Source organism: Pezoporus wallicus, unplaced genomic scaffold (assembly GCF_028554395.1).
Source record: "Pezoporus wallicus isolate ANWC-B61680 ecotype Strahan unplaced genomic scaffold, APGP_CSIRO_Pwel_v1 contig_9758, whole genome shotgun sequence".
Lineage (NCBI taxonomy): Eukaryota > Metazoa > Chordata > Aves > Psittaciformes > Psittacidae > Pezoporus > Pezoporus wallicus.
This window is the reverse complement of record NW_026642525.1, coordinates 39,921-52,322: the sequence shown is the minus strand read 5'-3', so window position 1 is coordinate 52,322 and position 12,402 is coordinate 39,921. Positions and strand designations below refer to the sequence as shown.

The window sequence follows — 12,402 nt, the reverse complement described above, 5'->3', positions numbered from 1 at the left end:
TGGGCACCACTGAAGAGAGTCTGGCACCATCCTCCTGGCACCTGCCTTTGACACATTGATCTGCATTGATGAGATCTCCTCTCAGTCTACTCTTCTCTAGACCAACCAGGCCAGTTCCTGCAGCCTCTCCTCATAGGAGAGGTGCTCCAGACCTCTGATCATCCCTGTGGCCCTCTGCTCGACCATCTCCTTGTCTTTCTTGTATGAGGAGCCCAGAACTGGACACAGTACTCCCGATGTGGCCTTATAAGTTGCTTATTTGTAGAAACATAACAGTATTGGAAGGAACTAACTAGCTCTGTCACAGAAATTGAAGCACAAACTTGCCTCATCTGTACCTTTACAGAACTTTTTTGCTTAATGTGACTGAGGCTTACCACTCCCTGTCTCTGCAGTGCTGGCAGTGAGGGTTCCCATTCTTCTTGCCACTTTTCTGTGTATGATTTACATGTTAGTCCTCTTGGGATTTATAAATGTCTGATACTTTCCTTCCTGGAATCAGTTTTGGATGATGACATTGAATAATCTGCATATATGTACATATATGTCCTTGTAGGTAGAATCTTCCTTTTATTACACATCAATATGCCACTTATTTCAGGTGACGATGTTTTTTGCTGACTAGTATTTGCATTGCTGCTTTCTAGTAGTTTTACATCAATCCTTTCAAATTGTTTCATGGGTATTTTATAGGGTACTTTCTTATTTAACTTATTGGTACTTTCATGAAAAATGAATTAAATTTGCTGTTTAAGTCTCTTTAAAATGCCATAGAGGGTTACATGTTCCCTCTGTCTTTATCTCTTTCTGTCTGCTTTTCTATATAACTTGTCATTATTACTCTGTGATGTTGACATCAGCAAATACTGTAAAGAGGCCAAAAGTAATAGAGGGAAAGAAAATGAAGGGAAATTGCATTATTTAGTACAGATAACAAGAGCATGTCAACTAGATGAAATGGAACTGCTCAGAATAGAATGTGAGCACCCCTGCTTTTTTGTGTATCATCTCTCCCAAAATGTTTTGCCCCCTTAATACCCACCTCTGGAGCATCATATTATTCCAATAAGTGATTTTGGGAAAGGTAGAGGAATACTGGAATCTAAATTTCAGAAACTTTTTTTGATGCTGTTACAGCTTTTGAGTTCTTGACTGAGTTTCTGTGGCTGATTTCTGAGAACCAGGAGGATCATAACATGAGGTAAGAATGACAGAGCTGTCAGTCATCTGTGGACAAATAATTAAAAGATATAAAGGATTAAATGCCTACTCAACTAAGAAGAAAACAGATGGTACCTATAATTACAGCTCTGCTACTATTTTTCTAAAGGCTATCTGATCAAGTAATTCTCAAGACCAGAATATGAACTCAAGATTGCTTCAAATGCAGCAGAACAGGCTTTCTTCTGCATTTTTCTTCCTGCTGCTTTCACAGGAACTACTTTTGAAACTGTTTTGAGGAACTAAAGCTTTGTACTTAAAATTTAATATCAGCAATAAAAATACATCACTTACCTCTGATTACTTAAAATATGACTATTGCAGTATCTGATACTCTATTTATATTAGTAATATATTTGCAGTTTTTGTTTAAGATATTAAAGTAGGGAATTGATTTTACTGAAACTGTACAATTATGTGTCTTTTGAGAGCTTGTAAGGTTATGGAGGTCTGTTCTTACTGCTTAAGTAATGAAATGGCAGCTGGATTTGTTGCAGATTTTCTTGTCTCCTTACAGGTAAGTGCAGTATCTGAATGGGGTGGGTAGTTGGTCACTGGAACAGGCTCCCCAGGGAGGTGATCACGGCACCAAGCCTGTCAGAGTTGAAGGTGCATCTGGACAATGCTCTTAGTCATATGGTTTAGTTTTATCTGGTCCTGCAAGGAGCAGGGGGTTGGACTGTGATCCTTATGGGTCCCTTCCAACTTGAGATATTTTATGAATCAGTCAGTGATTCACCAGATTGTAAAGAAGGGTATAAAATAAGTTAAAGGCAGCAGGGCTGTTGCCCACAATTCAGTATAAAATGTATTTGTGAAAGATGCCTTATGGAGACTTGAGTATAGGCAGCATCCTATCCTATTCACTCCCCATCATTACCTAGTACTCTGTTGCATTACTTCACTGTCATTTGTTGTTAGAATTTCCAGCAATATATTGCATTCCTGGGTCTCAATAAAAGAACTGTGAAGTAGTAGTGTGTGATTAGTTTTTCATATTTTATGTGAGGAAATTAAATGTTGTTCCACATGAGAGAGGATGTTTCTGTCCAAGACAGTACCACAATCCTGATTTTGTGGCTTTTGTTTCTCTTAGAGATCATTTCTCCCCAGTACTGGATTCATACCTTTTCTTTGTCAAAAGTAGTTTCAAAACTGTATTTGTCTAATAGATGCAATGATAAAAAGTGTCTATATTTACATATGTGGCTGAAAAATGTTGAATGTTCCTTTCATTCTCCTTTAGTCTTTTTAGCTTCCTTCTTCACCTGTTCTTTTGAATCTTTTCTCCCATGGTCCAGCACTTCATCATTTTTGTGTTTTAAAAAGGGAAGTCTGTTCCTGTAAACAGTTTCTGCTTTGCTTTTAATTTTGCTTTCCTTGGTATGTACTCTGTATAATTACTGACTAGCATTCTTTTTCTCTGTCTTTCACCAAAGTGTGAATTTGACCCTACGCTACATTAAAATTCTTCTAGCTTGTGTTTCTGATGGCCACAGACAGTTCACATTCATCCTTTATGGTACGAGGATTTGACAGTTAAACATGGTTTTGTTTTTTGTTTTTTTTTTAAATGTTCATTTTCCCTTCTTTAGCTCTAACTGAGTCCTCCTCATCTGTTTGCAGGAGTGTCACTCCAGGCCTCTAAGAATTCCCAGTAGTTATGTTGCCTCATCCTTTCTACTGAATCTGTATGTCTGTGCTCTGCCTCTCTCCTGCAGGCCTGTCTCATTTTACCTGACTTGATACCATCTCATCTCTTCAGTATATCTTCAGATATTTTCAGTGTCACTCTGAGCATGCCCTGTTCCTGAAGCATCAACTGTGGCAAGCCTGTTGGAGTAAAGTTAAAAGATTCTAAATCCTGTGTGATCTGCAGTGATAGTTTTTAGCATTTTATATATATATATATATATATATATATGAGATTAAAAAACTGACCTCTGTATAACATGAACAGGATTTGCTTTGCTTTTTTTTTTTTTTAACCAAAAGCCTCCAATAAAATATTTTTTATGGAAATATGAGCTTGTTTTAATGATTTTGTTCAAGAGTTCAAGAGATCCTGTTTTCCCAGAAGTGGTCTTGAAAATTGGAGTGTAAGCATGAGATGTTTGTTTCAAAAGTTTAGCAAGCTGTAGAAAAATGTGCCAAGTCTCTATAGCTCCCAGATGGTCAGTAGCATGTCTGAAGAGAGCAGTTTCAGTACTTTAGGGCAGCTGTGAGATTTCATATACTGTTAAATAAAAATTGGCAAGATCCATCAAGTCTTGTACACTGAAGCCATCCCACATGTATCCAGTTCTCAGTAATTAATTTCTTTTTATGGCACTGCAATAAAGAAATTTATAATTAAGTTTTAGTTATAGTTGCATTTTTTTTTTCATAATGAGGTGCATTATTTTACTGAAATGACTGTGGGTAAATAAAATTAAATATGCTGTATCGCTGTACTCACATAAATAGTAACTCAGTACTTCCAAATATGATAGTGATTTAAAAATGCTTTATATTACTGGAGTTTTGTTGCTTAGTTACAATGTATATACAAGTCAGGTTCCTACTTTTGCTGGAAATCTTAATTTGATACTCTATAAAATCTGTATGCCCACTATTAATATTCTGTGACTTATTTACTGCTACATTAGATCAATTTTCATAGTAGCCCATGACATCTAAAAATTAATGGGTCTATTTGTTGCAAGATCATATTTTGCTTAATATTTGTGTTCATTTAGCCAAGAGATAATCTTATCTCATCTTAAATCATGTATCACTAAGGTTGCTGATGTAGCATCATATAATCCTAAGGAGCCTTAAGAGATTTTCTACTCCAGCTCCTGGTCAAAGCAAGGTCAACTAGGAGTTGCTCAGGATGTTGTCAGTTGAGTTTTGGGTATCTCCAACAGTTGAGATATGTTTAAATTGGAATTCCCTATGCTTCAGTTTGTGCCTGTTGCTACTTGTCCTGTCACTGGCCATGACTGAGAAGAACCTGATTCCATCCTTTTTATTCCGTGCCCACTTCTGAATTGGGTATTTTTACGCTTCGATAAGATCCTCCTGGAGCCTTCCCTTTTCCAGGCTGCATAGTCCCATTTCTCTCAACCTCTCCTTATACGACAGATGCTCCGAAACCCTTAATCATCTCTGTGGCCCATTGCTAGACTCACTTCTGTATGTTCATTGTCTGTCATAGTGTGCAGCCCAGAACTGGACCCAGTGCTCCAGATGAGGTCTCACCAGAGCTGAGGTAGATCACCTCTCTGTCTGCTGGCAATGCTAAGGCAGCCCAGGATATGTTTGGCTTCTCTGTTGCTAGGGCACATGCTGGCTCATAGTCAAGTTGCTGTCCCTCAGGACCCTTAGATGTTTTATCTGCAAAGCTGCTTTCCAGCTAGTAGGCCCCCGCCAACTGATGCTTGGCATTAATTTCCACTTTGATAAATATCAGGGGTTTCTGAAGAAGATTTATAGCATCACCAGTGGATGGATCTGTGACTTTGGGTCTCATTCTTATTTCTGTCTTTTTGACAAAAGTTTGATTTTTTTTTTTTTTTTTTTTTTAAGTGCTGCGTTTCATATCTCTTTTTTCTGAAAGGATGTAAGATTCAGGTGCATGTTACTGTGCATCAGCTGTGCCATAGCATGTGCTCTGATCATGTGTGCTCTCTTTCCGTATCAGGCATATGGGAAGAAGTTCAGGTAGACCTCAGTAGAACAGCATTAAGCTAAAATTTGTTACTTCACTTTTGCCAGCCATGACATGGCAGTTTTTGTAGCTCAGCTTATGCATACAATTTGTTAGCTGCTAGTCACTCAACTGTATGTGAGCTTATTTATTTGCTGAAAAAAGAAATGGGAATAGCAAATGCTCATTAAAGCTCATTGAATTTTTATTAATTGAACCCAAAGCATATATCATATTTATATTGAAGTTTTCAAAACTAGTTCTCCCTCCTGTAATGGTAAAGGTTTTGTACAGTCCAGCTCCAAGAAAGATACTGAGAGACAGTAAAATGATCTATTACTTATTTTAGAACACTACCCCTGTGCTAACTCATTTCTTATTTCAGGCAAGGTTTATTTTTTTCATAAAACATTTATTGGAACGTTGACTTTATGGTTGTATCTTATATCCCCAGGCAGCTTTTTTGGTAGGGTGCTTGATATTAAGTATAGTATATAATCTTTTCCTTCAAAAGAAAGAGGTAGAAGATTCTTTGAATCTGATTATCTTTAGAGAAAGGACTTTCTTTGTGAATGTGCATTACTGAAGCAAGTATCAGGGCTCAGTTCTCCTAAAAAGAATGCTGTCCTTAGTTTTTCATGAAACAACAATGAAACATCTTTTTTTCCTGAGTATTTAAAAGCATAGAACACTCATGTTTTATCAGACTTCGTTCTTAAAGAAATATGTGTGCTGGAAAGATGAGTATTTCACAGCCATGCACATATCTCCACTGTAAACTGGTTGTCAGTAGCCAGTCTCTTTGAGCAGGTGATTCAGGATGTACCTGCAGCATCTTCCTTCTCCCCACCTCTCATGTTGTGTTCTTAGTCCTGGGAAGAGATTCCAGCATTGTGTCGTCACTTCTCTTTGATCATGCTTTCTGAAGCTCACAAGCACAGTTGAGTAACTCACTGTTCATACACAGAACAGGCGTAGCACATTTCTATGAATGGACAGACAAACCTCTTTTCCTTTGCGCATCTTTATTCTTTTGACAAATGGGCAGCACCCTCCCCCAGGATTTGGGGCAATGTTTGTTTATGTTTGATGCTCCCTTCAGAGGTATCATGTTCTGGCCAGGAGTTTTTATGCCACTCAGACTGATGCTTGGAGCAATGATGTCCCTGCCATTGAAGTGAAAATAAAGATTTCTGAAATGCATCTTTTATCTTTCTGTTTGCAGAATGACAGTGTTCCTTCCTTTATGGTTACTATAGTTGTTACTGTATTTGGTCCGTTTTCCAAAACTGTCCTTTTCTAAACTTTTTTAGGACACTCACAAGATTGTGTCTTGCTGCACGGCCAAGAAACTGCCTAACTGAGCTGATGATTTCCTTTATATATGAATAGCTTTTATTGTTCTATGTTTGTGCTACGTCTCAAACAAAACTATAACATCTTACTCAAAAAGTAATTCTTGCTAATCGAATGATTAAAGAAGCTTAAGGTTACTACTGACATACGTAGAAAACATGGTGATGTTTCCTTTAGTATCAACACCTGCACATGGGGAATGAACCGTGATTACAGATGCATAGCTGGTGGCTAAACTTTGAGGAAATGTGAAAAGTTATTGAAACATCCTTTGCTTAGCACTCAAACATCATACTTATCAGTGTCAATTACAAACTAATAGCACCTGAATCTCAATGAGAGTTTGACTTCAGTTGCATTGATTTTCCAGTCTATTCTTGTGTTCCCAGTTGGTTCAGAACCTTTTGAAGTCTTCCTGTCCCTGCTCTGGAAAACCTGGAAGCATTAATACAAGCCAGAGGACTGAAAAAAGGGGAAGAGAAGGGAGAATGGAGAGTAGGGGAAGATAAAAGCTGTTTCTATATGAATATTCTGGGAAAATGAATTTACTATATTAAAATTGCAGTGTGTTGTATTCATGCCTTTGCAGTGAAATTAATATGGAACTATGTAGAGGCTTCTATTTTGTAACATAGGTAGATTTTGGAAGCGATTCAGAGAACACGTGGCACAGCACAGACTTGTTAATCTGAAGCCACCTTTAGGGCTGAAAGACTACACTCCTACTGTAACTGCGTCTTACTCTGCAGTTACAGTTCTTCAGTATGGTTCAAAACTAGTATACATTTGTCCAAGTTTCACTTCTTTGTTCAAGGCAAAGACCTGCTTTTTATTGATTTTGGTCAACTCATCTCTTTTGTTCAGTTTTCTAGAGAAGGGAAGCATATTCTGAAGCTACAGTGTACCTTTCCAAAGTTGAATGATTTCAAAATAAGTTTTTACTTTCAGCTTTCTTCTTATATTTATATACAAAAGTTACTCATATATCTTCAGTATCTTGCAGTACAGAAATGCAGGAGGGCAACTCCTATGTTTCAGCCTTTTTAGACTGAAAAGGAATTTTAAGTTATGACTGTAGCGGGGCATGTTGGGTTCAGATTATATTTCTTTGTGCCTAACTAAAGGTGATTTTGACAATGAGAGGAACTGGATTCAGTTCAGAATTTCTAGTTTTTAGTCATTGCTTTGCCATACATTTCCTATGTTGACTTTTAAATTCACTTGAGGCTAGTTGTATATTAGTGCTTAACATCCATTTGGTCAAAAGAACAAATAGATAGTTCCTTAAAACAGTTCAGCATATTTTATAGGAAAGTGGTTAGAAAAATTGTTAATGCTAATGAGGCGCCATGGCACTTCATCACATGGCATGATATCGGGATATAAAATGAAATATCTAGTGTCTTTAAATGTAGTGAGACTGTAATATTATTTTTACTACAGGTACCAAGAGGCTATTCAGAAGTGGGATGAAGCACTGCAGTTAACTCCAGAGGATGCTACGCTTTATGAAATGAAATCGCAGGTAAAGCCTGAGAGTTCTTTATCAGAAAACACTATGCTTGTGAACAGATACTGTGCAAAATTGTGCAGTGGTTGTGCACATAAAATATGGAATAATTTAGGTATTTCATTTTTCCCAACCCTACTGGGCATCTTTTATCAGGAATTACAATAATGCTGCTATCCCAGCCAATCACAATAAACAACATCTTTGTTAGGACAGGAATTAAGATGTTACAGCATGAAAGAAGCAACTGCAGTATTTGAAAATTGCATTGGGAGGAACGAGGAGAGCTTGACTGTGATAGATCAGGAAATTTGACCATTAAAAATCTGCCTGCTCTCTCTAAAGAGCTGGTTTAATACTGACAACATTAAACAAGGATACTGTATGCAAAAGATCGGCTCTGTTCTGTTTTCATATTTAATGTTACATAGATAGTTGTTTTGGAAAAGAGCATTAAACAGAGTATACTTATGATGTCAGTTCATCAGAGACTTTATTTTAAAGCTGAGGAAAAAGGCTTGCAGCTGTCAATGTCTCACTGAAGCTATGAGATCAGCTTGTAATTTCAGTGTGTCTTTGCATGGCTTAGATGGCAAAAGTGCAAGGATCCATTATTTTGTTTGGATTGGGAAGCTTTTGTCTCCATCTGTATGCAAAGATATAAAAATACGTATTGTTATTCTCTATTAATTAAAAATGCTCTTCTGCAAAAATAAAAATAGTTTGAATTGAAGATGAGAATAAGAAATGTGTGGTTTCTTTCAACCAAATAGACAGATGAGAATGGGAAAAAACTATTTTTAGGATGGTAGCTACTCAAGACATGGCTGAAAAATACATTATCTTTTTTTAAAGATAGGAAAAACAAAATAAAAAGTAAAATGGTGTTAGTAACTTCTAGGAAGCTTGCTATATTGCTTAGTTTTAAAATCTTTGTTGTTTCTGTAATTTTTTTTTCTCATCTAAAAGCCCAAAACACCACCCCATCCCCCAAAAAACCAAAACACCCAAATCCCAACCTCCCCCAAACCGAAGGTGTGGTGACTGCTCTTTTTTTCCTTGATGCTGTCGCATCTCCTCCTCAACTCGCAGTCATGTTGTCTGTGAAGAAAGTTTGATACTGCAAAGGGATTATGTGAATAATCATAAGCTCATTTCAATTCAGTAATGCTGAAGGAGGCGTTTGTTTTACATAGCTGCAGAAGGTTTAAATCTTACTTGTATTTGCATTTGGTTTGAGACATAATTTATAGCTTTAGAGGTTTTTCTTCCTGAATTATTCTGGGAGAAGTGTATTGTTGGATTTCTTTGTCAACATATCATATGTATGTAAGGGATCAAGATAGACTGTATAAGGAAAAAGGAAAAACTTCTAACACAGGAAGGGTTATCTGTGAAGGGTTAATTTCTGATTTAGTTTGTTAATTTGAATGGTGTTGACAAGAAGATGCAGTAATTGTTTTTACTTTAAATTGCTGATTTTTTCTAGTGCTATTTTCTCATTCTATACCCTACACAATGCTGAAAAGTGGGCATTTATTCTCCCCATTTTTTCACCAAGTTAGATTTGTAGTCAATTATTTCTTCCTAACTTCTAAAACTGGAGGCCTATATCTCTTTAGAAGAAAATAAAAAAAAAAAACAAACCTTCATGCATGTTTTTCAGACCTGTTGGAAATTCTGCAATTGTACTTTCTTTTAACTTGGGCACACTTAGGATCAGATCTGTATGTTATTTAGATAGCATACTAGAATTAACAGATGTCTTGTATGATTTAGGTGCTTGACTCCTGCATACTTTTATGGTAACAAAACATCATAAACATATAGTAGATTTCCATTAAATATTTACGTGTATTTGGATGCTTTTACATCAATGCTGGCTTAAATGAAATAGCTGCCTAGCATAGTATGCTGACAACTTCCAGCAGTGGATGGGTGTCACCAAGACATATGAATGGTATGAGCCTGCAGGAGTGCTTCCCTCACGATACTTTTGCCTCTAGCAAGTTTTGGCCCAGGGAATTCTCTGTGTTTTGAAGTGCTTGAAAGATATTTTTTCAACAAATTTATCTCATTGCTATCTGCTGTCATGTGAACCTTTAGCATCTGCAGAGCTGTGTCAAGGAGTTCCAAATCTTTAATTACGCATTATTGCAAGAGACAGAATAATATAATTGTTTTAATTAGCAACTTTCTACGATGCTGTAAATGTGGTTAACTTATGTAGCTGTTCACTTGTACATCTAAGTTTTAACTCCGCTAGTAAAAGAATTCTGTTAAGATGTGAAAATAGTCTTGTAATGTGTTTTATATATATTATATATATATATATATTTAACTCTGTTTTGAATAAAACAGATCAGCTAACGGCATTTCTTCTAGTTTGTGAAAAAATGGTTCACATACTCTTATGCTGGCTCCTTAAAACAGGATGGTTTTGAAGCAGCATTTATTTTGTGTTTATAAATGATATCCTTTTTTTTTATTTTTACCTTTTTTTTTTTTTTTAGTAGCTTAAAGTCAAGGGAAAGCTGTTGAAAAGGACAGTTATACTCAGTGGGACAAATTAATAAGTAGTTCTTATTTATTCTAGTCTTCCATGCATGCAGGAATTAAACCACCTCTCCAAAAGTTCTCTATTTAATTTGAAATTATTTGAATACTAAAATGTTTTCACAGTGGAAAAAACAGGAAAACAGGGAATAATGTTATCTTACCAGGATCTGAGCTATGATGCAGTGACTTACCCAAATGGATGCTCACTACAACATCCTTCAATCAGTGCTCCAGCTGCAGTGCTTTAATACTGAGAGGTGGTTGCTTACTTGGCACCCCATTCCGTGTATTTCAGCTAAATGGCAAAGGTGAGTTGGAGCTGAGCTGAGGAGCCAGCTGTGTGACTCTGAGCCGTCTTATAAAGTATTTTTGCCTGTCTAATGAAACCAGTGGGGATTAATGACAGCTGAAAGAATAAAGGGACCCAGGCCTCTGCTTCACCATGCACTTGCTTCCTTTCCTGAAGAGTAGTTCTGGGCAGCTGCACTGTTTCTTTTTAATTTCTTTTCTGGTATTGCATAACACTTCTGTTAAACTGTGAATGAGAACACAAGAAAAGCTTATGTAAAAAATACACATTTAGAAAATTATTTCTTGAATCATGTTAACAAACCGTCTGATCTGTAAATAGGTAACAGCTCTCTAGTACATGCAGATAATTATTACAGATGTCTTTTGCAGCATGACTTATGCTTACTGGAAGCTGGTAAGTATAATGTGCAGTTTGATACCTTCATACTTTTAAAGGCACTGATGTGAGCTGTAAAAATCTGTTTTTGCCAAAATAGAAATATGTAATTCATTCAAAAAATATTTTGGTTAGTATTTAAATGATATTATCTTAGAGCTTACTGTGTTATTCCAATCCAGCATACCAGCACAAATACTGCAGCTAATACTGTGTAGGTAAATGAGAAACTTTGGGTAGTTCCAGATCTGGAAGAACTGTACACCGACTTCAGCAAGGGTTTTGAGGAGTGCTGGGCTTATGAGTATCTGCATATCTTGTTATGTGAGTCACTTGAGGAGGTCATTCATGTTAAGAATGATTTTGAGTAATATGCAAAGATTCTTTGTGGTCTATACTAATTTTCTTTCAGTGAGGAAAAGTTTTCTCTCAAAGTAATATCTTTTGAGAATTAACATTGGATGGAGTGTTTTGCACAGGCTTGAATATCTGTATGTCCTGTTACATTGATTAAGATAATCTAATGTTGGGTTATATAGCAGCTTTCCAATTCATCAGTATTACCTTTCTCAGCAGCAAACGTAACATTTTAAATACTCTGTTGTTTAATATGCAGCTCAGATAAATATGCTGATGACACAGTAGGAATTGGTAAATACTTATGGTAAGTTCTTAAAGATCTGTATTTCAGTATTTCTGAAGAACAGAAATAACATTTAATGTTGTCAATGACACTTGCAGTAAGTGTATTTTCAGAAAAACATGTGGGAATTGTGGAATTGCTCAACTGCTTCAGAAACCCATAAAAACTGATGAGATTTTGTTTTCTGTTGCACTCAGCTACTTTTTGGTCCATTTAAAAACAGATTGCTGTGATGTGTGGAGAGGTTAAGGATGCATCTAATACAGGTCTTTGCATGCACAATGTTTCAGCGTATATACTTGACCATTCCATTACCCTAAATGGCTCCCCCATTGAAAGAACAATGATTGGTAAGTAAACTTTATGCAAGCAGTTAATTTCTATATTTTTGTTGAAACAAACAAAAACACACCCAAAAAAAACCTCCCAAAACCCCCCACAAAATGAACAAACAAAAAAAAAACCCCAGAACACACATACGCAAGGAATTGAAACCTCCCAGTACCCAGAGAGCAGCCTAATGTTGATTCTAGTATTAGATAAATTGTGTCAATTCAAACGAGTGTATAAAGACTACCTGTATTCATACAGTTAGTAAGACTGACTGAAATTTATTGTAGATTAGGTTTTTTAAACATTGGCTGGATTATTTTATTGCTGCTTTGAATTGCAAAGAAGGAGGAATAGACCTTGAAAAATTCGTGGAATTAGAATATGAACATTTGCATGCCAGC

General features: G+C 36.3%; 1 protein-coding gene across 1 annotated transcript in view; it reads left to right on the top strand.

The window, feature by feature from the left end:
- The window catches only part of TTC33 (tetratricopeptide repeat domain 33), a 45,449-nt gene that overhangs the window by 15,461 nt on the left and 17,586 nt on the right, over positions 1-12,402 (top strand). The window contains exon 3 of the mRNA XM_057430879.1: positions 7,712-7,793. Within this exon, the coding sequence (XP_057286862.1) occupies positions 7,712-7,793 (82 nt within the window). The remainder of the gene's footprint in view (positions 1-7,711; positions 7,794-12,402) is intronic.